Source organism: Camarhynchus parvulus, chromosome 4, assembly GCF_901933205.1.
Source record: "Camarhynchus parvulus chromosome 4, STF_HiC, whole genome shotgun sequence".
Lineage (NCBI taxonomy): Eukaryota > Metazoa > Chordata > Aves > Passeriformes > Thraupidae > Camarhynchus > Camarhynchus parvulus.
Window position 1 is genome coordinate 1,640,837 of NC_044574.1, and position 27,384 is coordinate 1,668,220.

The following is a 27,384-nucleotide window of genomic DNA, read 5'->3' on the forward strand; positions in this document are numbered from 1 at the left end:
CACTCTGGGAAGAGCCTTTCCCACTTTTCCTCAGCCAAATCCTTTACAATAAACAAAAACCCCTGGATTTGGAGTTGCTTTTCCCTTTTTTTTTCCCCCATTTTCCCCTCCCTTCTCCTCCTTTTTTTTTTTTTTTTTTTCATGGAAGCTTCTCTAAAGCCCCTTTGTTGGGAGCAGGGAATGTTTATTTTTCCAACTGCCGAGCCCCTTTAATGAACTCCTTTATTCCCGGCAGCGGGAATCACAATCCCACATTGTGGAACGTTGCTGCTCGTGTTGTCCTTGGCCGGGATTTTTCCAAAGGAAAACGATTCCGGACTCCCCTCCCGGGCCATGAGCTCACCTCGCTCCCACCTCCTCATCCCAACAAGGAGCCTTTTGTGGGAATTCCAGGTGGGAACAGGCACTGGGGGACTTTTTTTTTGGATGCTCTGGGGTGTTTATTCCCAAAAAATCACATTATTCCAACTACAGGGAAAAGCAGGATTCCCTTGGCATCACGGTCCAGCTGCTTCCCCAGTTTTGGGATTGACCCTGTTTCCCATCATTCCTGGGATGTGTTGGTCCAAGTGGGGTTGAAATCCCAGAATTTGGAGGGAAATCCCGCCCAAATCCCTCTGTAAATTCTCATGGGAATCGAGCAGGGATAGTCCCGGACGGATGTTGACTCTCTCCCACCAGTGGACTCTTTTCCCGGGATTTGGGACATTCCACGTTATCCCAGCTCTGATCCAGAGGAGGTGGCATTCCCTTTTCCCGCTTTTCCAGCTCCGAAGCATTAATGGGAATACCTGGCTGGGATGGCCCAGCCTCCAGGGATGAGGATGTGGGATTTTCCAGCTGCTGGGATAATTCCAGGCATTCCATCCCGCTCTCAACCACATTCCACAGGGATGTTCCACCTACATGCAACCATCCAAGCACCTCCAGCATGGAAATCCCATGGATAAAAGGATTTTTCCTATTCAGACTTCTTTCTTATCCCAAAAAACCCCGGCGTGGGAAGTCCCGACCGCACCAGCACAATCCTGGGAATTTCAGAAATCCCTGGAGTTATGCCGGGAAAAGGTGGAGCAGCAGAATATGGAAAACTCCTCCACAAAGGCCAGCCCCGGTTTTCCACCTGAATTCCCTTTTTCCCATGGAAATCCCTTTGCTAAATCCCAAATCCCAGGGACTGCTGCCCCCTGAGCAACTTGGAGAAGAGGGATGCTAAGGAATTATGGAATCGTGGAATCCCAGACTCTTTTGGGATGGAAGGGACCTTAAGGATCATCCAGATCCAGCCCCATGGGCTGGGAACCTTCCACTGGATCAAATCCAAAAAGGAATTTCCTGAGGATGCTGGAGAAGAAGGGACCGGACTGTGCCGAGGTCCTGATTAAATCCTGTCACCCTCCGGAATTTTCCCTGGGCACATCCCATGGAAGTTTCTCCCTGTGCTCCATCATATCCAGCATGGAGAACAAAAGGTTCCAGAAATTCCTTGGAGCCCATTCCAGGCTTGAAGGGGCTCCAGGAGAGCTGGAGAGGGACTGGGGACAAGGCCTGCAGGGACAGGAGCCAGGGAATGGCTCCCACTGGGAAAGGGGAGATTGGGCTGGCATCTTGGCAAGGAATTCCTGGCTGGGCTGGAATTCTCAGATTTGCTGGGGCTGCCCCTGGATCCCTGGCAGTGCCCAAGGCCAGGCTGGACATTGGGGCTTGGATCCACCTGGAATAGCAGGAGGTGTCCTGGCCCATGGATGGCTCCCCTCTGCTCCCGGAATTCCATCCCGATGTAGATCCGGACTCACCGGAGAAGCTGTCCTTGTCCATGGCAATGAGATCCCGTGCCTGGTACAGGTAACAGCGCAGGTGGAATCTGTTCCCGGCTGTCGGAAGAAGGGGAAACATGGAAAAGATCCCAGGGAGATTCCATCCTTCCTCATCTCCCCTGTGAGAGAATCCCTGCTTAATCCCCCTGGGATATCCCAAGCTCTGATCCTGAATTCTATGGACGTTCCCATATGCACCGTCCTCCCCTCCACCCTTTTCCCATCTTTATTTTTCCATCTTTTTCTGGGAAAAGGATGGGAAACGCCTTTCCCACTCCCCTGGGGTCCTTACAGTCAAAAATGCAGGAGATCGTGGGTCTGTTGACTCCGAAACTCAGGGTGGACGCAGATTTTCCATCAGATTTTCCATCGTCGCTCTTGTCGTCCGTCACTCCTCCCTGCAAGGAAAACAACGGAAAGTCGGGAATGCTGGGATCACCTCCAGGGCCAGGATTCCCCACGGGATGGAATTCTTTGGGGTGTCCAAGAGGAGTCTGGGCTTCCAGCGTTGCCCAGAATCCTAAAATTTAGGTTGGAAAAGCTCTTGGAGATTCCCAAGTTCTCCTCATTCCCCATTGGCCTTGGAATATTTGTGGGAAAAGGAGCGATTTCCAAGGCTGAGAATTCCCATTTGCGGATCCCATGGGAAAAGGGGGAATAGGAACAATCCCGCCGGGAGCTCTGGGGGTGGGAGGCAGCTGGGATCCCACAGGATGGGAACGGCTCCTGGAAAACACCACGGAGCCTCTTTTATCCCAAAGGGATTAACTCTGGATTGGAGGGAACGACAGAGCGAGGAAAAAAAAGGGGGGAAAAGCCAAACAGGAGAGGAAAGAATTCCATAAAAAACACAGAATGGGAGCTTTGTACTGCTTTGGCTCTCGTGGAATCATTGGAAAAGCAGCGGGTTGGGAAATCCAGAGTGTGGAGAAAGTCGGGAACAAAGAGGGAAAGCAGGGAACAAACAGGGCGGATAACGGGATAACGGGAAACAGATAACGAGTGGCCGATAATGAGCGGCCAATAACATTCCCAGGCAGAAATTTGGGAATGGGAGAAGCTGTTCCCTACCAGAGCCCCTTCCAAGGCGAAGACGGCGGCGGGGCCAGTGCGTTCCAGAGGCTCCATCCGGCGTCTCCAGCGGCGCCGGCGGAAGGAGTCGGAGCGGCGCTGCTGGAGGTGGAAGCGCCAGCCGAAGAGGGAAGCGTATTCCCAACCATCCCCGTCTAGCTCCTCCTGCTTGTGCTGCCAGACAGGGATCACGGGGATCAGGTTTTCCAGGATTGACCCAAAAGCTGGGTTTAGGGTTTTCGGGATGTTGTTGGATATGGTTGTTCCACCCCAGGTTTTCCCTGTGTCTCCTCCAGGTTGGAATAATGGAATGGAGTCATGGAACAGTTTGGAGGATCATAGGAATATTCAAGTTGGGAAAGATCTCTGAGGTCATTTGTTTTTGGTTGGGAAAGGCCCTGGAGATTGTCATGGAATCATGGAATTATGGTTTGGGATGGGAAAGACTTTAAAGCTCAGCCACTTCCAGGGACATCTCCCACTGTCCCAGGTGGATCCAAGCCCCAGTGTCCAGCCTGGCCTTGGACACTGCCAGGGATCCAGGGGCAGCCACAGCAAATCTGGGAATTCCAGCCCAGCCAGGAATTCCTTGCCAAGATGCCAGCCCAATCTCCCCTTTCCCAGTGGGAGCCATTCCCTGGCTCCTGTCCCTGCAGGCCTTGTCCCCAGTCCCTCTCCAGCTCTCCTGGAGCCCCTCCAGGCACTCTGAGGATTCCCTGGAATTTTCCCTTCTCCAGGAGAACATTCCCAGCTCTGCCGGCCTGGCTCCAGAATCCCAGAATGGTTTGGGTGGGAAGGGGCCTTAAAATCCCTCCCATTCCACCCCATCCATGTTCAGGGACACCTCCCATATCTCAGGTTGCTCCAAGCCCCAGTGTCCAACATGGCCTTGGACACTTCCCAGGATGGAGCTGGATTCTCCCAATCCAACCATTACCACTGCTGGATCCACCCTGGGAACGCGTCCCTCCAGCAATCCCTGGGATGAATCCCACTTGGAGCGGGATCGCTGGGCTGGGGCCAGATCCTGCCCAGGCCTGTGGAGCTCCGGCAGCTCCACTTCCCATCCAGCTTTTCCCTTTGCCGTCATCCCGACCCCTCCCATGACTCTGCCGCCTCTGGAATTTCTCCCTGGATCATCCACCCCAAGCCCTGGAAGGTTTTTCTCCCAGCAACACCCACAGCAAATGGGGTGACAGTGGCTACAGTTATCCCGAAAATTGTCTGGGAAGGGAGACAAGCAGCCTTGGGAAGCGGCAGGGAGGACCGAGGAGCGGAAGCAGCATTCCCGGTCCAATGGCACCATCTAGAGGGAAGTGGGATAGGGACAGGCTGGGGACGCCGGCCCTCCCCCATTTCCCACACTCCTGGACTTTCCTGGATGTCCCCATCCCACCCCACATCCCAGCCAATCCCTCTGGAATGTCCTCCACCCCCGGGAATGTGGCGTTTTCCACTGGAAACCGGGACGATCCCTCCTCAATCCCCAAGGAAAAGCGGATCCTGCCAAAGCCAGGCACCCACCCGGAGGGACAGGGCCATATCCCGATCCAGTGGCACCTTTTCCCGGCCAATCCCACCTTTCTCACGGCTTCCACGTGCTCCGGGTCGCGCCGGCGGAGCCGCACCCAGCGCCGGCGCCGGTGGGTGTGGAACATCTTCTCCGCCGGCACCCAGGCCTTGGGCTTGCGCTCCGGCGGGATCGTGATCCCGTATTCCCAGCCTTGGGAAGAAGGGAATACCTGGTGGAGGCGGGAGAAGAGCCTCCCTCCCCACACCTTGGCGCTCCCACCAGGAATTTCCAACTGTGAAGGTGTGGTTGAATCCAATAAAACTTCCCGGCTGGATTTCCCTCCTTATGGCATGATCCATCCCTCTGGAATGCCCAGGGATGGATCCGTGGTGTCCTTGGCTCCAAATCCCACCCTGGGGACTCTTCCCTCCCTCCCTCCAGCCATTCCAACCCCCAGGACCATCCCAGCACTCTCCAGCCTGGTGTTTTCCATTTCTTTTCCACCAGGAACTTCCCAGATTATCCCAGCACTGCCTTTGGGAATTCCCATCCCACAGCTCCAGGCAGACAAGGGAAAAGGATCCCCTAGAGCCTGATCCCTTCTCCTGACCCAGTTCCCACAGCCATGGGAATGTTTTCATCCACAGACCACAGAAAGAAATCCCAAACTTCCCAAATCCCAGATCCCGAAATTCCAGGATCCCAAAATTCCCAAATCCCAGGATCCCAAAATTCCGTCTTTGGTACCTTTCTCATCCACAGCCCTGTTGAGATCCGTGTCCCATTCCACATCTTCCCACTTCCAGCCTGGAGGACACTCGATCTCATCCTTGGGCAGGACCTTCTCCCCGTTCTGTGGGACACAGGGAATTCTCGCCCAAACCGATCCCTAAATTTCCCCCTGGGATTCCAGCCCGGCTCCCAGAATTCCCAGTTTCCCCTCACCACGTCCGTGTAGGAATCAGTCATGTGGATCCACTGCCCTCCAGGGAGCCGGACCTGGTTCTCGAACACCTCCTCCACGAAGCTCAGGTGCCCGGCGTCCACGTCGTGCAACAGCCTGAATCCCGGGAATACCCAAAATCAGGGATTCTCAATCCCACCTTCCTCCCGTGCCATCCTCAGCGCTCCCAAATTTCTCCTGCCCCTCCGAGCAAAGTTTCCCCTCAGGAAAAACCCAAACCAGGATGAAAATCCCACCCCAAAGCGCCTCAGTTTTGGAGCATCCCAAGATTTGGATGAGGGGGAATCACATCTGTGGGCACAGACAAGGAAATACGGAGGCATCCCAGATTTTGCCACCGGATTTTGGGATTCCCGGGAATTCCCAGCGGAAAAGCCCCACTCACGTCTTTTCTGGGCAGATGAACCAATCCCCAGCCCAGGTCCATCCCGCGGAAGGCCGGAAGCTGTCCTTGGGAAGCTTGATCCGGCCGGTGACGTCGGAATATTTGGGATAAGTGAGGCCGGTGGTGCCCCAGTTCCCCACCAGCGCCAGCTTGGTCTGGTTCTCATACTGGGAGAGCCAAGAAAAAGGATGGATTTGGGGTTGGAATTACAGAATTCCATTAATAATCCCATAGAATCCCAGGGATAATCCCTGCAGAGGGACAGGCCTTGTGGGAAAAACTCAACCCGTTCCACAGCATCCCAATTTTCCTGTTGTGGGGGACAACACGGCTCCATGACTCATTCCCAACTTTCCCCTCAGCATTCCAGGCTGAGCTGGTGGGAACAGCTCCTCCTTCCCAGAGTTTTTAGGGAATGATGAGGTTTTAGGTCCAGCCCACCACCCCCTTTTCCCACCAGAACAGGGATTCTTTGGGAATGCGACGAGGTTTTAGGTCCAGCCCACCACCCCCTTTTCCCACTGGAACAGGGATTCTTTGGGAATGCGATGAGGTTTTTCCCACCAGGATGGGGGTCCCTTGGGAATGCTCACGGTTTCGGCAAAGACAGAGAGTTTTCCCTCGGCAAATTGGTTGAATTCCTTCTCATCCACGGCCAACCCGAACCAGAGCCGCACCCGGAGCTGCGCCGGGATCCGCGGCCCCATCGCCTCCTCCTGCGGGTACTGCCAAGGAAAAGGCCCCCAGGAAGGGATTAACGGGAATTCCGGGAGGCTGGAAGGGTGGGAATGCAGGTGAGACATGGAGCAGTCATGGGATAACGTCAGAAGTGGGTGGAGCACTTTGGGATCGTGGAATTGAGATTGGAAAAGACCTTCAGGATCATCCCAACGCCACCATCGACATCCCTGAAATGTGACCCCAGCTGACCTTGAGGAGCTTCGAAATTCCAGTGGTCCTGGACAGGACCAGGGACAGGATCAGGGACAGGATCAGGGAGAGGATCAGGGACAAGGACAGGGTCACAGAAAGGTCAGGGACAAGGACATGGGCAGGGGCAGGGATAGGGAAAAGGACACGGATAAGGTCAGGGGCAAGGACAAGGTCAGGAGCAGGGGAAAGGTCAGGGGCAAGGACAGGGACAAGGCCAAGGACAGGGACAAGTTCAGGGACATGGATAGGAAGTAGAACAGGGTCAGGGACAAGGGGTGGGAAAAGGATACGGATGGGGTCAGGGAGGTCGGGGACAGGGACGGGGTCAGGGAGGTCGGGGACAGGGACAAAGCCAGGGACAAGGACAGGGAGAGGGACAGGGAGAAGATCAAGGACAGAGTCAGGGACAAGGTCAGGGAAAAGGAAAAGGAAAAGGAAAAGGAAAAGGAAAAGGAAAAGGAAAAGGAAAAGGAAAAGGAAAAGGAAAAGGAAAAGGAAAAGGAAAAGGAAAAGGAAAAGGAAAAGGTCAGGGAGAATGTCAGGGACAGGGAGAGGGACAGGGACAGGGACAGGGACAAGGTCAAGGACAGGGACAAGTTCAGGGACATGGATAGGGGTAGGGACAAAGTCAGGGACAAGGACAGGGAGAGGGACAGAAACACAGACAAGGTCAAGTATTAAAGGTCTCTCCCAACCCAAAACTTTCCATGATTCCAAGAAACCGGGGCCGAACGTTGTGTTGGGATTTGAGCTTTCCCTCCTGGATTTTCCATCTTTTCAATTCTTTTTAGTGGGAAAACTGTTGGGAAAATCAAGATTCCACCCGGACAGGCCTCCAAAGGTACCTTGAGGAAGATGGTCTGGAGCTTCCCGCAGTTCCGGCCGCAGCAGTTGGGGATGTTCCGGGAATACAGGACCTGGTGGGCCGGGATGCGGGCGAATGCCACGCGTTTGTACCCCTGGAGCATCCAGATGACGATGTCCGGGAGGCTGTTCTGGGGCTGGAAAACACAAATCCATAGGATCCCGTCAGGAGGGATCCACCAGCACAGCCCAGAATGGGATTGTCAAATCATGGAAGGGGTTGTGTTGGGAGGGATCTTATCCCAGGTGGATCCAAGCTCCATCCAGCCTGGCCTCGGGCACTGCCAGGGATCCAGGGGCAGCCCCAGCAAATCTGGGAATTCCAGCCCAGCCAGGAATTCCTTGCCAAGATGCCAGCCCAATCTCCCCTTTCCCAGTGGGAGCCATTCCCTGGCTCCTGCCCCTGCAGGCCTTGTCCCCAGTCCCTCTCCAGCTCTCCTGGAGCCCCTCCAGGCACTCTGAGGATTCCCTGGAATTTTCCCTTCTCCAGAGGAACATTCCCAGCTCTGCCAGCCTGGCTCCAGGGCAGAGGGGCAGAATTCCCTATTTTTCTGCTGTGGGATCAGCTAGAGCACATGGAACTTCCCACCCACCAACATTCCAAGTCCTTCTCCCACCGCTGCTCCCTGTCCATGAGTTGATCTCGACCCATCCATGAGCAAGACCAACCTCAACCATCGGAGCCAAACCTGGCGCTGTGGGAGAACCCATGGATTTGGGAGCCAGGATGGAACATCACCCCCGCTTCCCACCACAACCACGGTGGGAAAACCAGGAAGAGTCACCTCCTCCGCCATGGCCCGGAGCCGGCACAGCCAATCCTCCGCCTGATCCAGGATTTGGGAAAGGCCGGAATTCTCGTGCTTGAGCCTCAGGGCCACCTTGAGGATCTGCTCCAGGTGGGTGCTCCGGAAGCGGAACAGGTTCTGGTCCAGGTGGGTGCTGGACGCCCTCCCCAGGACATTGGGAAGCTTCAGGCTGCAGGGATAGGTGGGAATCAGGGACTGGGATGGACCGGGATGGACCTCGAAGGTCATTAAGGGCTGTTAATTGTCACTAATAATGACTAATGGTGATTAATGGACATTAATGGTGATTAATGGTCATTAGCGGTCACTAATGGTCACCAATCATCATCAACGGTCTTTACTGATCATGAAAGGTCATTAATAGCCACCAGTCATCATTAATGGTGATTAATAGCCATTAATAGTCACCAATCATCATCAAAGGTCATTAATGGTTGTTATTGATCAAATGAGATCATTAATGGTCATCAATCATCATTAATGGTCATTAATGATCATTAAAGGTCATTAAGGGTCACTAATTGACATTAAGGGTCATTAAGGGTCACTAATTGACATAATGGTCATTAATGGTCACTAATCATCATGAATTTTTCATTAATGGTCATTAAATGTCATTGAAGGTCACCAGTCATCGTTAATGGTGATTAATGGTCACTAATCATCATCAAAGGTTGTTAATGGCTGTTACTGATCATTAAAGATCATAAATGATCACTAAGGGTCATTAATGGTCACTAATTATCATTCATGGTCATTAATGGTCAGCAATCATGATGAATTTTTCATTAATGGTCATTAAAGGTCATTAATGGTCACTAATTGTCATTAATGGTCTTTAATTGTCACCAATTATCATTAAAGGTCATTAAAGGTCATTAAAGGCCACCAGTCATCATTAATGGTGTTTAATGGTCACTAATGGTCACCAATCATCACCAGTGGTCATTAATGGTCATTAATGATCATTACAGGTCATTAATGGCCACTAATCATCATTAATAATCATTGATCCATCCCAAATCCCACTCCCAATAGCTCATCCAGCTTCTTGGGGGATTTTCCGTCCTTTTTAAATGGTTTTTCCATATTTTCAGCAAATTTCCAAGGAATTGAGAAGTCACCAAAGATATTTGGGAACAGAAAGAGCAAAAGAGCTTCAAACCACAGCCGGAATTCCCCCTGGAATCAGGACGGGAATGAGCCACACCCACATTTTAATATCCATTATTTAAGCTCCTGGAAAAATGGATCAGGTGCCAAACTGGGAGGTTTTCCTGTAAAATTCAAGGATTTATGGATCCGCTGCTATAAATTAACTTCCTGCTCCCGGTTCCCGAGCCACAAATCAGGATTTCCTCCGGAAAAAATAGATGGAGAGAAAGATAAATTTATTTTTAGGCTTGTGGAGAGGTTCAGAAGGAGATTTTTAAGGATGCAACATTCCCATCTCGGGAACTGGGATTGTAAATCCCATTTTCTTATTGCGGGTAAACAGGGAGAATATGGAATTATGGAATAATTCGGGATTTTCCACTATCCCAGGTTGTTCCAAGCCCCATCCAGCCTGGCCTTGGATACTTCGAGGGATGAGGACTTGGAATGAGGGGGAACAAGCAGGGATAAGGTGGGAAAAGAGGGGAAAATGGATAAAAAGGGGATAAAAAGGAGGGGGAGAAGGGAAAAAAGGAAATAAGGAAAAATAAGGGAATAAGGACAAAAAAAAAGGTGGGAAAGAAAAAAGGGAAAAAAGAAAAAAAAAGAGGAGAAAAGGCAAAAAGAGGAAAAAAGGGGGAAGAGAATAAAAGGAGGAAAGGCAAAAGAAGAAAAAAAATGGAAAAAGAGAAACAAGGGAGAAAAGGGGGAAATGGAAAAAAGGGGAAAGGAGGGGAAATGGAAAAAAGGGCGGGAAGAGGAAAAAGGAAAAACAGAAAACAAGTGAAAAGACAAAAAAAGGGAATGGGGAGAAAAGGAAAAATATTAAAAGGGAGCAAGAGGGAGAAAAAGGGGAAAAATGAGAAAAAAGAAAGAAACAGAAAAAAGGGAGAAGGGGGAAAAGGAAAAAAGAAAGCAAAAAAGGGGAAAGGGGGGGGAAAGAGGAAAAAGAGGGGAAAGGAAAAACTGAAATAAAGGGAAAAGGTGAATAAAATGAAAGTGGGGAAAGGAGGGAAAAGGGAGGAAAAGGGGGAAAGGGGGAAAGGAGGGAGAGAAAATAAAAAAAAGGAAAAAAGGTGGGGGAAAAGGAGGGAACGAACAAAAAAGGGATAGAAAGGAAAAGGGGGGGAAAGGGAGGAAAATGTGGAAAAAATTAGGAGAAATGGGAAAAAATAGGTAAAATAGGGGAAAAGGAAGAAAAGGGGGGAAAAGAGAAAAAAAGAGGGAGGTGAAGAAAGGAGAAGAGGGGCGGAGACATTGTTCCCTTCCAAGACCAAGAAGAAACATCAGGAAAGGTTTCCCGTCCCGAATTCCCAAAATACCTGCAGTCGGCGATGACGTTATCAAGCAGCTGGGATCCCAGCGCCTCCAGCTCGACCAGAGAGCGATTGGATTTCAGAGCCACATGGATCTTCTCCAGGTTGGCTTCCTGCAGGAAGAGTGGGGATCAGGAGCTGAGGAATCACCCGGAATCCCATCCTGCTTCCAGGATATTCCCAGAGAGACGGAACTCCCCAGGATCAGAGATTCCACTCTGGGTCCCACCAGGGATCTGCATCCAAATGTTCGGAGCTCCAGGGGAACCAACAGGGAAATCCAATGGGAAGTCTCAGAAATGGCTCAGGAGCTGAAGGACAGCCCCTGGATCGCTGGAATTGTCTCCAGGTTGGATCCACCTGGGATAGTGGGAGGTGTCCCTGAACATGGATGGGATGGGATTGAAGGTTTCTCCAAACCCAAACCATTCCAGGATGGAATGCATGCTCTGGGAGAGCTGGGAATGTTCCCCTGGAGAAGGGAAAACTCCAGGGAATCCTCAGAGTGCCTGGAGGGGCTCCAGGAGAGCTGGAGAGGGACTGGGGACAAGGCCTGCAGGGACAGGAGCCAGGGAATGGCTCCCACTGGGAAAGGGGAGATTGGGCTGGCATCTTGGCAAGGAATTCCTGGCTGGGCTGGAATTCCCAGATTTGCTGGGGCTGCCCCTGGATCCCTGGCAGTGCCCAAGGCCAGGTTGGGGCTTGGATCCACCAGGGGCTTGGGACGGCGGGAGGTGTCCCTGCCCATGGCAGATGTGATGTGTGTCTGGGTGGGATTGAAGTTCCGTTCCCACCCAAACCATTCCATGGTTCCATTAAGTTCCTCATGCAGTGGATACACGGCTGTGTCACCAGACACCCCCCGGCCTGTAGATGGCCTCTGTCCCCTCCCTGTGTCCCCAGGACATCCTCAGGGATGTCCCCAGGATGTCCCCAGGGATGTCCCCAGGGATGTCACTGGACACTCCTCAGTCTGGAGATGGCCTCTGTCCCCTCCCAGTGTCCCCAGGGTGTCCCCAGGGTGTCCCCAGGGTGTCCCCAGGATGTCCCCAGAGATGTCCCCAGGGTGTCCCCAGGGTGTCCCCAGGATGTCCCCAGGGTGTCCCCAGGGATGTCCCGCGGATGTCCCCAGGGATATCCCCAGTCATTCACCAGCCTGGAGGTGGCCTCTGTCCCCTCCCAGTGTCCCCAGGGATGTCCCCAGGGTGTCCCCAGGATGTCCCCAGAGATGTCCCCAGGGTGTCCCCAGGGTGTCCCCAGGGTGTCCCCAGGATGTCCCCAGGGTGTCCCCAGGGTGTCCCCAGGGATGTCCCGCGGATGTCCCCAGGGATATCCCCAGTCATTCACCAGCCTGGAGGTGGCCTCTGTCCCCTCCCAGTGTCCCCAGGGATGTCCCCAGGATGTCCCCAGGGTGTCCCCAGGGATGTCCCCAGGGTGTCCCCAGGACGTCCCCAGAGATGTCCCCAGGGTGTCCCCAGGGTGTCCCCAGGATGTCCCCAGGGTGTCCCCAGGGATGTCCCGCGGATGTCCCCAGGGATATCCCCAGTCATTCACCAGCCTGGAGGTGGCCTCTGTCCCCTCCCAGTGTCCCCAGGGATGTCCCCAGGATGTCCCCAGGGTGTCCCCAGGGTGTCCCCAGAGATGTCCCCAGGGTGTCCCCAGGGTGTCCCCAGGATGTCCCCAGGGTGTCCCCAGGGTGTCCCCAGGGACGTCCCCAGGGATGTCCCACGGACGTCCCCAGGGATATCCCCAGTCATTCACCAGCCTGGAGGTGGCCTCTGTCCCCTCCCAGTGTCCCCAGGGATGTCCCCAGGGTGTCCCCAGGATGTCCCCAGAGATGTCCCCAGGGTGTCCCCAGGGTGTCCCCAGGATGTCCCCAGGGTGTCCCCAGGGATGTCCCGCGGATGTCCCCAGGGATATCCCCAGTCATTCACCAGCCTGGAGGTGGCCTCTGTCCCCTCCCAGTGTCCCCAGGGATGTCCTCAGGATGTCCCCAGGGTGTCCCCAGGGATGTCCCCAGGGTGTCCCCAGGATGTCCCCAGGGATGTCCCCAGGGTGTCCCCAGGGTGTCCCCAGGATGTCCCCAGGGTGTCCCCAGGGATGTCCCGCGGATGTCCCCAGGGATATCCCCAGTCATTCACCAGCCTGGAGGTGGCCTCTGTCCCCTCCCAGTGTCCCCAGGGATGTCCCCAGGATGTCCCCAGGGTGTCCCCAGGGTGTCCCCAGGGATGTCCCCAGGGATGTCCCCAGGACGTCCCCAGGGATGTCCCGCGGATGTCCCCAGGGATATCCCCAGTCATTCACCAGCCTGGAGGTGGCCTCTGTCCCCTCCCAGTGTCCCCAGGGATGTCCCCAGGGTGTCCCCAGGGATGTCCCCGGTCACTCACCAGCCGCTCGGCCCCGTAGAGCAGCAGGTTCTGGGCGTCCGTGCGGTGGCCGATGTCCTCCCAGTAGGAGGAGAGCACCACCACGGGCTTCACGTTCCCCCAGGGCAGGTAATAGTAGTGACAGCCTGGGGAACAGCACGGAGTCACCTGGGCATGTCGGGATAGCGGGATCCACCCCTCGGGAGCGGGGATGAAGGGGGAAGAGCGCGATTGGGATGGGAATTCCCCTCGGAAGGTGTTTGGGAGAAAGATGGGAATGGTGTTCCCCAAATCCTTGAGATCCCACCGAGATCCAACGGGATCTGAGTCCATGGCTCCGGCAGCAAGGCCAGAAACCAGCTCAGCATTCCTGGTGGGATGAGATGGGAGCCAGGAAAAGGCCAGGGAAAGGTGCTCCCAAAAGCCACCTCATGGAGCTGAGAGAGGTCCCGGCCTCCCTGCTCCTTCCCAGACACAATTCCCCATGGCTGAGGTGGGAAAACCCTCTGGAGCTGTCTGGTCCAAGCAGGATCACCTGGACATAACCTCGGGCTTCCCATGGATCCCTGGAAGTGTCCAAGGCCAGGCTGGACATTGGTGCTTGGAAACATCTGGGATAGTGGGAGGTGTCCCTAATGGATGGGGTGGGAATGGGACAGGATTTAAGGTCCATTCCAACTCAAAGCATTCCATGATTCTAGAGCCTCTCTGCTCTGGGAGAGCTGGGAATGTTCCCCTGGAGAAGGGAAAAATCCAGGGAATCCTCAGAGTGCCTGCAGGGGCTGCAGGAGAGCTGGAGAGGGACTGGGGACAAGGCCTGCAGGGGCAGGAGCCAGGGAATGGCTCCCACTGGGAAAGGGGAGATTGGGCTGGCATCTTGGCAAGGAATTCCTGGCTGGGCTGGAATTCCCAGATTTGCTGGGGCTGCCCCTGGATCCCTGGCAGTGCCCAAGGCCAGGCTGGATCCACCTGGGACAGTGGGAGGTATCCCTAAACTGGAACGGGGTGGGATTTAAGGTCCCTTCCACCCCAAACCGTTCCATAATTCCAGGGTTCTCTTCCGCCAGCCGTGTTTGGATCGTCCCGAAGGACGGAATCCGCGCTCACCATCGAAGACGGCCCCGCTGTACTGGGTGGTGGAGGCCAGGGGCAGGCAGGTGGTGTCGAACTTGTTGCCGTAATTCCCGATGCTGACCTCGAACTGGACGGCGCCGTCCACGCCCTGGAGCATCGTGGCTGAGTAGAAGGCGGCGAAGAGGGAATATTTCCGTCGGCGCAGGTATTTCTGGAATAGGAACGGGAATTGGACGTGGAGGAGATGCTGCCGATGATCTCTGGGAGGTGGAGCCTGAATAGACTGGAGGGTAAATCCTGAGTGGCTGAGGGAGCTGGGGAGGGGTTGGAAAACCAGGAAAAGCTGAGGGAATTGGGAAAGGGACTGGAGATCCAGGAAAAGCTGAGGGAGTTGGGAAAGGGCTGGAGAACCTGGAAAAGCTGAGGGAGTTGGGAAGGGGCTGGAGATCCAGGAAAAGCTGAGTTGGGAAGGGGCTGGAGATCCAGGAAAAGCTGAGGGAATTGGGAAAGGGGCTGGAGACCCAGGAAAAGCCGAGGGAATTGGGAAAGGGGCTGGAGATCCAGGAAAAGCTGATGGAGCTGGGAAGGGGCTGGAAAAACAGGAAATGCTGAGGGAATTGGGAAGGGGTTGGAGAACCAGGAAAAGCTGAGGGAATTGGGAAGGGGCTGGAGAACCTGGAAAAGCTGAGGGAGCTGGGAAAGGGGCTGGAGATCCAGGAAAAGCTGAGGGAGTTGGGAAGGGGCTGGAAAACCAGGAAAAGCTGAGGGAGCTGGGAAGGGGTTGGAGAACCTGGAAAAGCTGATGGAGCTGGGAAGGGGCTGGAAAAACAGGAAAAGCTGAGGGAGCTGGGAAGGGGGCTCATTCCAGAGAAAAGGAGGATCCAGGGGGACCTTCTGGCTCTGCACAACTCCTTGAAAGGTTGGAACCAGGTGGGAGTTGGGAACTGATTCCAGGGAATAACAGGATAAACAGGAACGGCCTCAGGCTGTGCCAGGGGAGGCTCAGGTTGGACACCAGCAGGAATTCCCTCATGGAAAGGGTGGTCAGGCCTTGGAAGTGCCCAGGGAGGTTTGGAGTCCCCATCCCTGGAGGTGCCCAAGGAATTCCTGGATGTGGCACTCAGTGCCAAGGAGGGGATCAGTCCCAGGTTGGACTGGATGGCCTTGGAGGGATTGTCCAACCTCAGTGATCCCAGGATGGGAATTTTCTTGCAGGGGGAATAACAAACTTTGCAGCACCGGAATCCTGGGGCATTTTGGGAAAAGGCAGATGGAAGAGGAGGCTGCAGCTTCTCATGGAAAAAGAGCCAAAGGAGGAAATCTGAGAGAGCCGGAATGAAGGGAAATCACCCAAAATGTCACGTGAGAGCTCAGAGCCCCTGGCAGGGCCTGGAGGGGCTCCAGGAGAGCTGGAGAGGGACTGGGGACAAGGCCTGCAGGGACAGGAGCCAGGGAATGGCTCCCACTGGGAAAGGGGAGATTGGGCTGGCATCTTGGCAAGGAATTCCTGGCTGGGCTGGAATTCCCAGATTTGCTGGGGCTGCCCCTGGATCCCTGGCAGTGCCCAAGGCCAGATTGGACACTGGGGCTTGGATCCGCCTGGGACAGTGGGAGGTGTCCCTGCCCATGGAACATGATCAGCTTCAAGGTCCATTCCCACCCGAACCATTCCATGATCTCACAATTCCATGCTCACCATGACCAGCTCAGACGGACCAACCTGGACACTTTGGGGTGGAAATCCAGCAGGAGACCCCTCCAGGAGCTCACAGACCATGGGACAACCCCCACCCGTGGCCAACATCCCTTCCGTATTGTCCCACGTGCCAATCCCAGAGATTTTCCAGAAATTCCAATACCTCCACCCTCAGGATGTCATCGGCAGGGATCTCCTCCACCTTCTGCTCCATGTGCTCCACCAGCTTGGTCTCCAGCTCCACCAGGATCCGGCCCCGATACGCGACCCCCTCGCCCTTGGGATAAACCAGGAACAGGAGTCAGGATCCCGGAATTCCCTCCCCGAGGCCGAGCTCTGCCTTTGCTTCCAAGGAGCTTCATTGCGGAGCAGCGGGATCAGGCAAAGACTTCCAGCCGGTGCTTCCAAGGTGGAATTTTGGGAGTAGAGCAGGATCGGGAGGCGTTAGCGGGAATAACCAGGAGCGGGGAACGCAGCGCAGGCTCCTGATGACAAAGCCAGGTTGGGTTAGAAGCAGCTTTTTTTGGGAAAAGAGGAGCCGGAGGTTATTTTGGGATGCGCAGGGAAGCAGCCGATGTCACCTTTCCCAAATTGAGCGTCTCGTAGGGGTCGGGAAATCCGGTGAATTCCCGGGGGCTGCCGTACAGGTTGATGTAGCAGGGCCCGAAGGTCGGCAGGAATCCCAGCCCATCATCCACTGGGAATGGCAGGGAAAAGAGGGATTAGGGAGTGCTGGAGGTACCTTGGGAATGGGATCACACAGCTGGAGGCCACCAAAATCCTGGAATTTCCACCCATTTTCAATCCCACGACCTCGCCTTGGAGCAGGAGAACGATACGGAGGGTGTGGTGCTGAATCCTGGGAATTCTCAATCCCAGGAAAAGTCCCCAGGGAAAAGGGCGAGGTCAGAGAGGGGTCGGACAAGAGTAAGAGCGACAGGAGAGAGGAAAGAGCCTCAGGACATGCCAAGGGAGGTTTAGGTTGGATTTTTTTGGGAAAAGTTCCTTTCTGGAAAGGGCTGCCCCCATCCCTGGAGGGATTGAACATCCCTGCGGATGTGGCACTTGGGGACACGGATACGGGGTGGCCTTGGGAGACAACGGATCAGAGGGATTTTCCAATCCTGTGATTCCATGAGGAGAACCACTCATTTTTATGGAATTCTGAGCGGGAATCCTGCCCTCCGGCTGGCTCCGCATTCTGGACACGACAGCATCCCGGGAATCCCCAAAGGGCCAAACCAGAGCCATTCCCTTTTTCCCAAGGTGCCCAACTCATCCCAGCGCATCCTCCCCCAGTCCAGAGAGTGGAACCAGTAAAACCAGTCCCAGAAGGCGCTGGAAAAGCGGGATGTTACTGGGAACGTACGGTCCGAGGGTTTCAGAGGCTTCACAGGAGCAGGAAACTCATCTGAGGCACAAAGAGAGGGAGAGAGGTTGGGAGAGGTTGGAAGAGGAGCACGGAAAAGAGATGGAGATGGGAATGAGCGGGGAGAGTCCCACGGGTTTCAGTGCGGAGAGACAGAGAGAGAATGGGAGAGGTTTTTCATGGAATCATGGAGCCAAGGAATTATGGAATCGTGGAATGGTTGCGGTGGGAAGGGACCTTAAAGCCCATCCAGGAGCATCCAGGGACACTTCCCACTATCCCGGGTCGTTCTGAGCCTTGTCCAAGCCTTGGACAATTCCAGAGGGTGTGGGATTTTGGAGTGGAGTGGGATTGGAGAATCCCTAGGGTGCATTCCCAGGCATTTCCTTGGGATCAAGCAGATCCCAGTGGTGGGAAAGGGAGATGCCAATCCTGGATTCCACCATTCCCATCTTCCCTCCCAGCCTCTCTCTCTCTCTCTCTCTCTCCAGCCCATCCCAGGATCTGTGTTGGGATTGGGAAGAGAGGACTGGACAGTGCCAGGGGTGGACACGGGTGGAGCCTCTGGATCGTGTCCTGATCCATGGAATCCCGGAATGGCTTGGAAGGACCTTAAAGCTCATCCCATTCCACGGTCAGGGACACATCCCACTATCCCAGCATGCTCCAAGCTTTTTCCAACGTGGCCATCCCGTGTCCCTCCAGCTCATGGGCAAGTCACAAAGCCAAGTGCGGAATTCCCACTGGGATCACGGATTCCACGGAAGCGCTGGCAGCAGGAAAAGCTCATGCAGGTGGAAGCTCCAAGCCCTCAGCAGGTCCAAAGCTGTGTCCCAAATTCCCGCCCTCCCACCTGGCACCAGTGACAGGGACAACCGGCTGAGCCCCGCCATGCCTGGGGGTCCTTACCCTCAGAAAATTCCCGGGATTTGGGACAGCATGGGCTGGATGGGAATTCCCACCCTGTGACAGCCCCTAAATGTCACCTCAGTGGGATGGACACCTCAGGGGGGACATGGCTGCCAGCAGCAGTGCCACCACCGCCACCACGTGTCACCAACCTCCAGCCACACCATGGACACGCAGCCTCCATCCCCCATTCCCAAGTATCCACCAAATCCCAAGAACCCACCAAATCCCAAGAATCCAGAGGGGTTGGAGCCAATCTGGAAATGGGGCACAACTCAGAGCGATCCCAGGACCCCATTGCGCATCCCCAGGTGGGGATGGTGACAGCTGTGATGTCCCCAAAGCCACCACCAACCTCCAGCCACGCCATGGACCTGCAACTTCCTTCCCGCATTCCCAAGAATCCACCAAATCCCAAGAATCCACCAAATCCCAAGAATCCAGAGGGGTTTGATCCATCTGGAAATGGGGCACAGCTCGGAGTGACCACAGGACCCCATGTCCCCAAGCAGGGACAGTGACAGCTGTGACATCCCCAAAACCGCCACCAACCTCCACCCACACCATGGACCTGCAACTTCTGTCCCTCATTCCCAAGAATCCACCAAATCCTAAAGCCAGAGGGGTTTGATCCAATCTGGAAATGGGGAACAGCTCCGAGTGACCACAGGACCCCATGTCCCCAAGCAGGGACGGTGACAGCTGTGACATCCCCAAAGCCACCACCAACCTCCAGCCACACCATGGACACGCAGCCTCCATTCCCCATTCCCAAGAATCCACGAAATCCTAAATCCAGAGGAGTTGGAGCCAATCTGGAAATGGGGCGCAGATCAGAGCGACCCCAGGACCCCATTGCGCATCCCCAGGTGGGGATGGTGACAGCAGGGACGTCCCCAAAGCCACCACCAACCTCCAGCCACGCCATGGACCTGCAACTACCATTCCCCATTCCCAAGAATCCATCAAATCCCAAGAATCCAGAGGGGTTGGAGCCAATCTGGAAATGGGGAACAGCTCCGAGTGACCACAGGACCCCATCCTGTGTCCCCAGGAGGTGGCGGTGGCAGCTGTGACATCCCCAAAGCCGCCACCAACCTCCAGCCACACCATGGACCTGCAACTTCCATTCCCCATTCCCAAGTATCCACCAAATCCCAAGAATCCAGAGGGGTTGGATCCATCCGGAAATGAGGCACAGCTTGGAGCGACCCCAGGACCCCATCCTGTGTCCCTAGGTGGGGACAGTGACAGCTGTGATGTCCCCAAAGCCACCACCAACCTCCAGCCACGCCATGCAGCTCCTCCAAGGCCATGCATCCCAAATCCCGGCCTGCTTCCCGCCCTTACCCTCCAGCTCCCCTCCGGGCGCCGAAATCTTGGACATTCCGAGGAAAGTGGTGCCGACGACGTCGTTGTGCGTCAGGCGGTCCCTGCGAGGTGACAGCGTCACTCTGGGGACCGCGGCGGGAGGGGATGTCCCCACACCCATCCCGCGGCTCCGGGCACCGGGAATGCCCTTCCCGCTCACCAGTCGGTCACGCGGATCCTCATCCGCTCGCACATGGAAGGGAACTGGGAAAAGGGATACGGGAAGAGGGTGAGTGGCGCTGGGGACAGCGGGAGGGGACCTTGGGGACACCCGGGCTCACCATGGCTGGCAGCGTCAGGCACTGGTTCCACTGGGGGTTGGCGTTTTTCTCCAGGATCCGGGAGCAGAGCTGGAGGGGTGGGATGGGAAGAGGGAAAAGTTGGTGCCGTCCCAGGAAAGCGGCTGTTGGCCCAGTTCATGGAGCTGGGAAGCCTCAGATTCCCTAAAATCCGGCTTCAGCTTCCCTAAAATCTGGCCTCAGCTTCCTTAAAATCTGGCCTCAGGTTCCCCAAAATCCAGCCATAGATTCCCGAAAGTTGAGGCTCAGGTTCCCCCAAATCCAGCTTCAGGTTCCTGAAATCCAGCCTCAGGCTTCTCAAAATCCAGCCTCAAGTTCCCTAAAATTCAGCCCCAAAATCCCTAAAATCCACACTCAGGCTCCTCAAAATCCAGCCTTTGATTCCCTAAAATCTGGTTCTAGCTTCCCGAAAGTTGAGGCTCAGATTCCCCCAAATCCAACTTCAGATTCCCTAAAATCCAGCCTCTGGTTCCCAAAAATTCAGCCTTAGCTTCCCGAAAGTTGGAGTTTACATTCCCCCAAATCCAAGTTCAGGTTCCTGAAATCCAGCCTCAGGCTTCTCAAAATCCAGCCTCAAGTTCCCCAAAATCCAGCCCCAAATTCCCTAAAATCCACACTGAGGCTCCTCAAAATCCAGCCTTTGATTCCCTAAAATCTGGTTTTACCTTCCCGAAAGTTAAGGCTCAGATTCCCCCAAATCCAACTTCAGATTCCCTAAAATCCAGCCTCTGGTTCCCAAAAATTCAGCCTTAGCTTCCCAAAAGTTGGAGTTTACATTCCCCCAAATCCAAGTTCAGGTTCCTGAAATCCAACCTCAGGCTTCTCAAAATCCAGCCCCAAGTTCCCTAAAATCTGTCCCCAAATTCCCTAAAATCCACACTCAGGCTCCTCAAAATCCAGCCTTAGATTCCCTAAAATTCTGCCTCAGATTCCCCCAAATCCAGCCTCAGGTTCCACAAAATCCATCCCCCATTCCACGGGGTTCCTAAACCCCCCGGTGCAGGAGGCAGAGGATGTTTCGGATTTCCCAGGGATCTTCCCTCCTTGGGACCAGCAGGATCACATTTGCCCCATTGCAGGAGCAAATTTCCCCATTCCAAGACCAAATTCCCACATTCCAGGACCAAATTCCTCCAAATTCAAAGATCAGATTTCCTCATTCAAGGACCAGGCTTGGGGATCCAGAGGGAATGTCCCACTGCCATCCCAGCTCCAAGGACATCCCACTGAAATCCCAATCCCAGGGGTCAAAAGGGAATGTCCCACTGCCATCCCAACCCCAAGGATATCCTGCTAAAATCCCAATCCCAAAAACCCGGGAGGGAATGTCCCAGCTCCAACGACATCCCACTGAAATCCCAATCCCAGGGGTCAAAAGGGAATATCCCACTGCCATTCCAACTCCAAGGACATCCCGATGCCACCCCAATCCCAAAAACCTGGGTGGAACTGTCCCACTGCCATTCCAGCCTCAAGGACATCCCACTGAAATTCCAATCCCAGAGACCCGGGAGGCACCATCCCACTGAAATCCCAGCTCCAAGGACATCCTGCTGCCATCCGCATCCCAAATACCTGGGTGGGAATGTCCCGCTGCCATCCCAACCCTGAGGACCATGAGAGGTCATCCCGCTGCCATTCCCAATCCCAGGATCATCCTGGTACCATTCCCAATCCCAGGATCATCCCGCTGTATATCCCAGTCCCAGGATCATCCCGCTGCCATTCCCAATCCCAGGATCAACCCGCTGTTATCCCAGGGCTGGGAACACTCCACTGCCATTCCCAATCCCATGGTCATCCTGGTGCCATTCCCAATCCCAGGATCATCTGGGTACCATTCTCAATCCCAGGATCATCCCGCTGCCATTCATAATCCCAGGATCATCCCACTGTTATCCCAGCCCTAGGAACACTCCACTGCCATTCCCAATCCCAGGATCATCTGGGTACCATTCTCAATCCCAGGATCATCCTGCTGCCATTCATAATCCCAGGATCATCCCACTGTTATCCCAGCCCTAGGAACACTCCACTGCCATTCCCAATCCCAGGATCATCTGGGTACCATTCTCAATCCCAGGATCATCCCGCTGCCATTCATAATCCCAGGATCATCCCACTGTTATCCCAGCCCTAGGAACACTCCACTGCCATTCCCAATCCCAGGATCATCCCGCTGCCATTCCCAATCCCAGGATAATCCCGCTGCCATCCCAATCTTGGGTTCCTCCCGCTGCCATTCCCAATCCCAGGATTATCCCGCTGTTATCCCAGTGCCAGGAACACTCCACTGCCATCCCAATCCCGGGTTCCTCCCACTGCCATTCCCAGGATCCCGGCGGATCCCGCTCCACTGACCGTTTTCCCGGCAAAGCTGACTTCCACGAAGGGATCCACCAGGTTCTTCTTGTTGCTCTCGAAGCCAAAGATCTGCCGGACGTTGTCCATGACGGCATCATCCACTGGGAAAAGAGGGAGGTGCCAAAACCCATGGAATTCCAGGGGGTCCCAGCCGTCCCACCAGCAGGACGAGCATTCCCATGGAGGAGACGCTCCCCAGGCGGGAAAAGCAGGGGGATAAAACCAGTTTGGACCAGTAAGAAACCCCTCTCCCATAAAACTGCCTGACATCCTTGGATTACGAAACGGATCATTCCCTTCTCCAGGCCCTAATTCCTGCCCGGAATGTCGCGATTCCGAGGGATCTGAGGGGAAAACCTACTCTGGGGCAAATCCTCGGCTTTGAAGATCTTGAGGCAGAACTGGGCGGCCCTGAGGGTGACGCCGGTGGGGCGCAGCAGATTGGCCTCGATGTCCTCCTTGTCCTCGGACACCTCCTTCTTCTCCAGCTGTGGGAACAGGACAGCGGGAAAAGTCACCCTGGATTCGGGAACGAGCAGGAAAATCCCAAAAGAGAGAGGCTGGGTGGATTTGCCATCCTTGGAAGTGTCCAAGGTGAGGTTGGACAGGGCTTGAAGCAACCTGGGATAGTGGGAAGTGTCCCTGCCCATGGATGGGATGGGATTTAAGGTCTCCTCCAAACCCAAACCATTCCAGGATTCTGGAGCCCCTCTGCTCTAAGAGAGCTGGGAATGTTCCCCTGGAGAAGGGAAAATGCCAGGGAATGCTCAGAGTGCCTGGAGGGGCTGCAGGAGAGCTGGAGAGGGACTGGGGACAAGGCCTGCAGGGACAGGAGCCAGGGAATGGCTCCCACTGGGAAAGGGGAGATTGGGCTGGGATCTTGGCAAGGAATTCCTGGCTGGGCTGGAATTCCCAGATTTGCTGGGGCTGCCCCTGGATCCCTGGCAGTGCCCAGGCCAGGTTGGACACTGGGGCTTGGATCCAGCTGGGACAGTGGGAGGTGTCCCTGCCCATGGGAACTGAATGGGATTTAAGATCCCCCCAGCCCCAACCACTCCAGGATTCCATAAGAAAGTGCAGCACTTTTCCCCCAAAACAGGAAAATCCAAGCTGTGGCTTCCTTGGGAATGGCCATGGTGGTTGGTGGCTCTTGGCCGGAATATCCAAGAGCTGGAATGTCCCAGGGATGGAATGTCCCAGGGCTGGAATGTCCCCCCATTCCCATCAGGAATACTCACGGGAGCTTCATCTCCAGGCCCCAGCACGCAGGCGCTGACCTTCAGGTAGCCCTTGGCTCCTGCGGAAAAATCCTCCGGATCCGAGAGGAGCAGCCACTTCCTGCGGAAAGCGTGTTCTGTGGGAAAACGCGGAAAACCAGGAATTAGTCCTTGGATGTGCAGGGAGGTCAGGGGTGCTCCTGGGTGGTGTTTAAATGAAAATCATGGAATGGGATAAGGGAATATTTCAGTTCCTTTCCCGGGAAGGGACCAGGGAAGAGGGAGGGGTCTTTGGAACAAAATTCCTGGAAAAACTATGGATGCTCCACCCCTGGAAGTGTCCAAGGCCAGGTTGGATGGATTTGGATCCACCTGGGATGGTGGAAATTTTCCCTGGATGGAACTGGATGATCCTTAAGGTCCCTTCCCACCCAAACCATTCCGGGATTCCGTGGTCATGGATTTGGGGCTCCTCTATGGAAGAGCTGGGATGTGTGGGCGCATTTCCCAAAAAAAAACCCCAAAGGAATTTCCCAAGGCTCACTTGGCTCGGAGTAAACGGTCTCCACATCCATCTGCGGGATTAAAGGAAAAGGAGATTCCAGAGTTCATCCAGAGCAGGAAACACCGGGAAAAGGGGATGGGATCTTACCCGGAATTCCCCGATCACCGAATCCGTGCGGAACGACCGAGAATCCACGACCTGAAAATGAGGAAAAATGGGCGATCCAGCCCAAATCCTGCCGGGATGGAGGATCCTGGGGAGCAGGGGGGGTTTGCCTGGGAAGGGGAGAATTCCAGGATTTCCCAACACTCACCGTGAGGAAGATGGGAGCATCAAACAGCTCCGATGGGGACTCGAACACGTTGAAGAAAAAAGTCTGTGGAAAACCGGGATGAGGATGAGGCGTTATCCCAGTTTTCCCCCCTGAGCGCATTCCCACATCCCGGCCTTTCCCGGGAATCGCTGGAGTGGGAATTCCCGCTGACCTCATCGAAGAAGGGGCTGTTCCCTTTCCGGATCCGCGTTCTCCGGGTTTGTCCGGCCACCGTCACCTTCACCACCGGCCGGATCTGGATCCCGGGAAGCTGCCGGGCCTCGATGACCCTCACCCGGATCTGGGATGGGATGGAGGACACAGAATCATCAGGGTGGGAATCACCGGGATCATCCCATGGGATGCAGGACAGGGAATTACCAGGATCTGGGATGGGATGGAGAACAGGGAATCACCAGGATCATCCCACAGGATGGAGGACAGGGAATCACCAGGATCATCCCATGGGATGGAGGACAAGGAATCACCAGGATCATCCCACGGGATTGAAGAAAGGGAATCAATGGGATCATCCCATGGGATGGAGAATGAGGAATCACCAGGATGAGAATCACCAGGATCATCCCACAGGATGGAGGACAGGGAATCACCAGGATCATCCCACAGGATGGAGGACAGGGAATCAGTGGGATCATCCCATGCAATGGAGGACAGGGAATCACCGGGATGGGAATCAACAGTTACCATCCCATGGGATGGAGAACAGGGAATCACCAGGATCTGGGATGGGGTGGAGGACAGGGAATCATTGGGATCATCCCATGGGATGGAGGACAGAGAACCACTGGGATCATCCCATGGGATGGAGGACAGGGAATCACCGGGATCATCCCATGGGATGGAGGACAGGGAACCACCATGGGATGGGATGGAGGACAGGGAATCACCAGAATGGGAATCACCAGGATCATCCCATGGGATGGAGGACAAGGAATCACCATGGGATGGGATGGGATGGGATGGGATGGGATGGGATGGGATGGGATGGGATGGGATGGAATGGAGGATGTGGAATCACCAGGATCATCCCATCGGATGGAAGATAAGGAATCATCAGAATGGGAATCACCGGGATCATCCCATGGGATGGAGGACAAGGAATCACCATGGGATGGGATGGGATGGAGGACGTGGAATCACCAGGATCATCCCACAGGATGGAGGACGTGGAATCACCAGGATCATTCCATGGGTTGGAGGACAAGGAATCACCAGGACAACCTGCAGGATTTTATGGGAACAGCTCATCCCACCTGGAAATCCTGCGGTTTGTTGGACAAGGGTTTTTTGGGAGAGCTCCTCCTCCTCCTCTTCACCCCCTGGATGTGATTCCCGGACGGTTTCCTTGGGAGTGAGGGCGGCTCCGAGCCCGGTGCTCCCGAGGACGCCGAGGGCTCCGTGTCCCCCGCGGCCTCCGGATCTTCCGTGTCCTCCTCTCCGGCCGTCTCTGCCCAGCGGGAGAAGGGAAATATGGGATTTGGGAATGGGTTTGTGTGAAAAATGCTAATCACTTGTTTTCAAAATTTTAAAAGTTTAATAGTAATTAAAAAAAGATTATAAAAATAGTAATCTAATCTGAGTAATAATAATTTGGACAATCAGGATTTAGGACAATATGAGACAATAACGACAAAGAGTTACGGACGTCTGGGTACTTTTTCCAGGCAGCACAGGCCCGGGAAAAAGGACACGCTTTAACAAAAGGAGTAATCTTTAAGAGCAATAGTCTGTTGCATATTCATCCACTTCATACATGATGCATAAATTCTATTCAAACACAGGATTTTGTCTGGTCAGTGTCAGCTTTTTCTCCTAATCCCCACAGCGCCAAAGAGGCTGAACGGAGCTCATCTCTTCTTGTTAGGAAAGCAATAAATTCTTTTCTCTGAAAGATTTAGGTGTCTGGTGGTTGTTTATTTGATAAGAGTGTCTCCTTCTTTTCTTAGAGGGAGAGAAAAGAAAAACAAACTACACTAAAACAGTTCTTATTTGTGACAAAAAAATTACTTTCTAATTACAAGACTACATTCACTATTAAAATGTTAATACAGCACCACTAATCCATACATCAAAATCTATTTGGGAAATATCTGCGTAGAGCCATATAATATGCATTTCTCACAGTTTGGATCCCAAAAACCGGGATGGGGAGGGGCTGTGGTTACCCGTGACCGTGTCCAGCTCGGCTGCAGCCGGGGCCGGCTCCGGAGGGGCCGGAGGAGGGAAAAGCGGGATAGCGCCAGGAGGGGGGATGTAGGACACCTGCAGGAACAGGGAGGCCTGGAAAACAGGGAATGAGTGTCAGAGAGGCTGGGATGGGAGAACTGGGATCAAACTGGGAGGGAAGGGATTCAGACTGGTCTCAAACTGGGAGCTGCTACTGGGAGGGACATTGCTCAGACTGGACCCAAACTGGGAGCCCCAACTGGCCATACCATGGCTTGTACTGGCCCCAAACTGGGAGCCCCAGCTGGTCTCAAACTGGGAGGATTCCTGGCCATGCCATGGTTCATACCGGCCCCAAACTGGGAGCCCCAATTGGCCCCAAAATGGGAGCCCAAACTGGCCACACCATGGCTTGTACTGGCCCCAAACTGGGAGCCCCAACAGGTCCCACACTGGGAGACCCAGCTGGCCATGCCATGGCTTGTACTCAGCTCAGACTGGGAGCCCAAACTGATCTCAAACTGGGAGGATTCCTGGCCGTGCCATGGCTTGTACTGGTCCCAAACTGGGAGCACCAACAGGTCCCACACTGGGAGCCCCAACTGGTCCCAAACTGGGAGCCCCAGCTGGCCATGCCATGGCCCATACTGGCCCCAAACTGGGAGCACCAACAGGTCCCACACTGGGAGCCCCAGCTGGCCATGCCATGGCCCATACTGGCCCCAAACTGGGAGCCCCAACTGGTCCCAAACTGGGAGCCCCAACTGGTCCCAAAATGGGAGCCTCAGCTTGTCCCACACTGGGAGCCCCAACTGGTCCCAAACTGGGAGCCCCCCTGGCCACACCATGGCTCATACTGGTCCCAAACTGGGAGCCCCAACTGGTCC

General features: G+C 54.7%; 1 protein-coding gene across 10 annotated transcripts in view; it reads right to left on the reverse strand.

Moving 5' to 3' along the window:
• DYSF (dysferlin) overlaps positions 1–27,384 on the reverse strand; it is an 80,499-nt gene that overhangs the window by 46,368 nt on the left and 6,747 nt on the right. For 7 of the 10 annotated variants that reach the window (XM_030947307.1, XM_030947304.1, XM_030947297.1 and 4 more), the window contains exons 5-32: positions 26,497–26,611; positions 25,585–25,778; positions 24,483–24,611; positions 24,311–24,373; positions 24,145–24,195; positions 24,037–24,067; positions 23,514–23,629; positions 22,637–22,763; positions 22,273–22,376; positions 19,894–19,962; positions 19,773–19,816; positions 19,592–19,674; positions 17,333–17,374; positions 16,545–16,660; positions 16,127–16,240; positions 14,301–14,478; positions 13,215–13,339; positions 10,834–10,940; positions 8,333–8,525; positions 7,529–7,684; positions 6,344–6,475; positions 5,751–5,917; positions 5,347–5,461; positions 5,149–5,254; positions 4,469–4,611; positions 2,889–3,062; positions 2,110–2,215; positions 1,797–1,874 (exon numbers count right to left, since the gene is read on the reverse strand). In XM_030947307.1, the coding sequence (XP_030803167.1) occupies positions 1,797–1,874; positions 2,110–2,215; positions 2,889–3,062; positions 4,469–4,611; positions 5,149–5,254; positions 5,347–5,461; positions 5,751–5,917; positions 6,344–6,475; positions 7,529–7,684; positions 8,333–8,525; positions 10,834–10,940; positions 13,215–13,339; positions 14,301–14,478; positions 16,127–16,240; positions 16,545–16,660; positions 17,333–17,374; positions 19,592–19,674; positions 19,773–19,816; positions 19,894–19,962; positions 22,273–22,376; positions 22,637–22,763; positions 23,514–23,629; positions 24,037–24,067; positions 24,145–24,195; positions 24,311–24,373; positions 24,483–24,611; positions 25,585–25,778; positions 26,497–26,611 (3,178 nt within the window). The remainder of the gene's footprint in view (positions 1–1,796; positions 1,875–2,109; positions 2,216–2,888; positions 3,063–4,468; positions 4,612–5,148; positions 5,255–5,346; positions 5,462–5,750; positions 5,918–6,343; positions 6,476–7,528; positions 7,685–8,332; positions 8,526–10,833; positions 10,941–13,214; positions 13,340–14,300; positions 14,479–16,126; positions 16,241–16,544; positions 16,661–17,332; positions 17,375–19,591; positions 19,675–19,772; positions 19,817–19,893; positions 19,963–22,272; positions 22,377–22,636; positions 22,764–23,513; positions 23,630–24,036; positions 24,068–24,144; positions 24,196–24,310; positions 24,374–24,482; positions 24,612–25,584; positions 25,779–26,496; positions 26,612–27,384) is intronic. The other 3 variants (XM_030947308.1, XM_030947306.1, XM_030947303.1) reach the window with 1 other exon arrangement.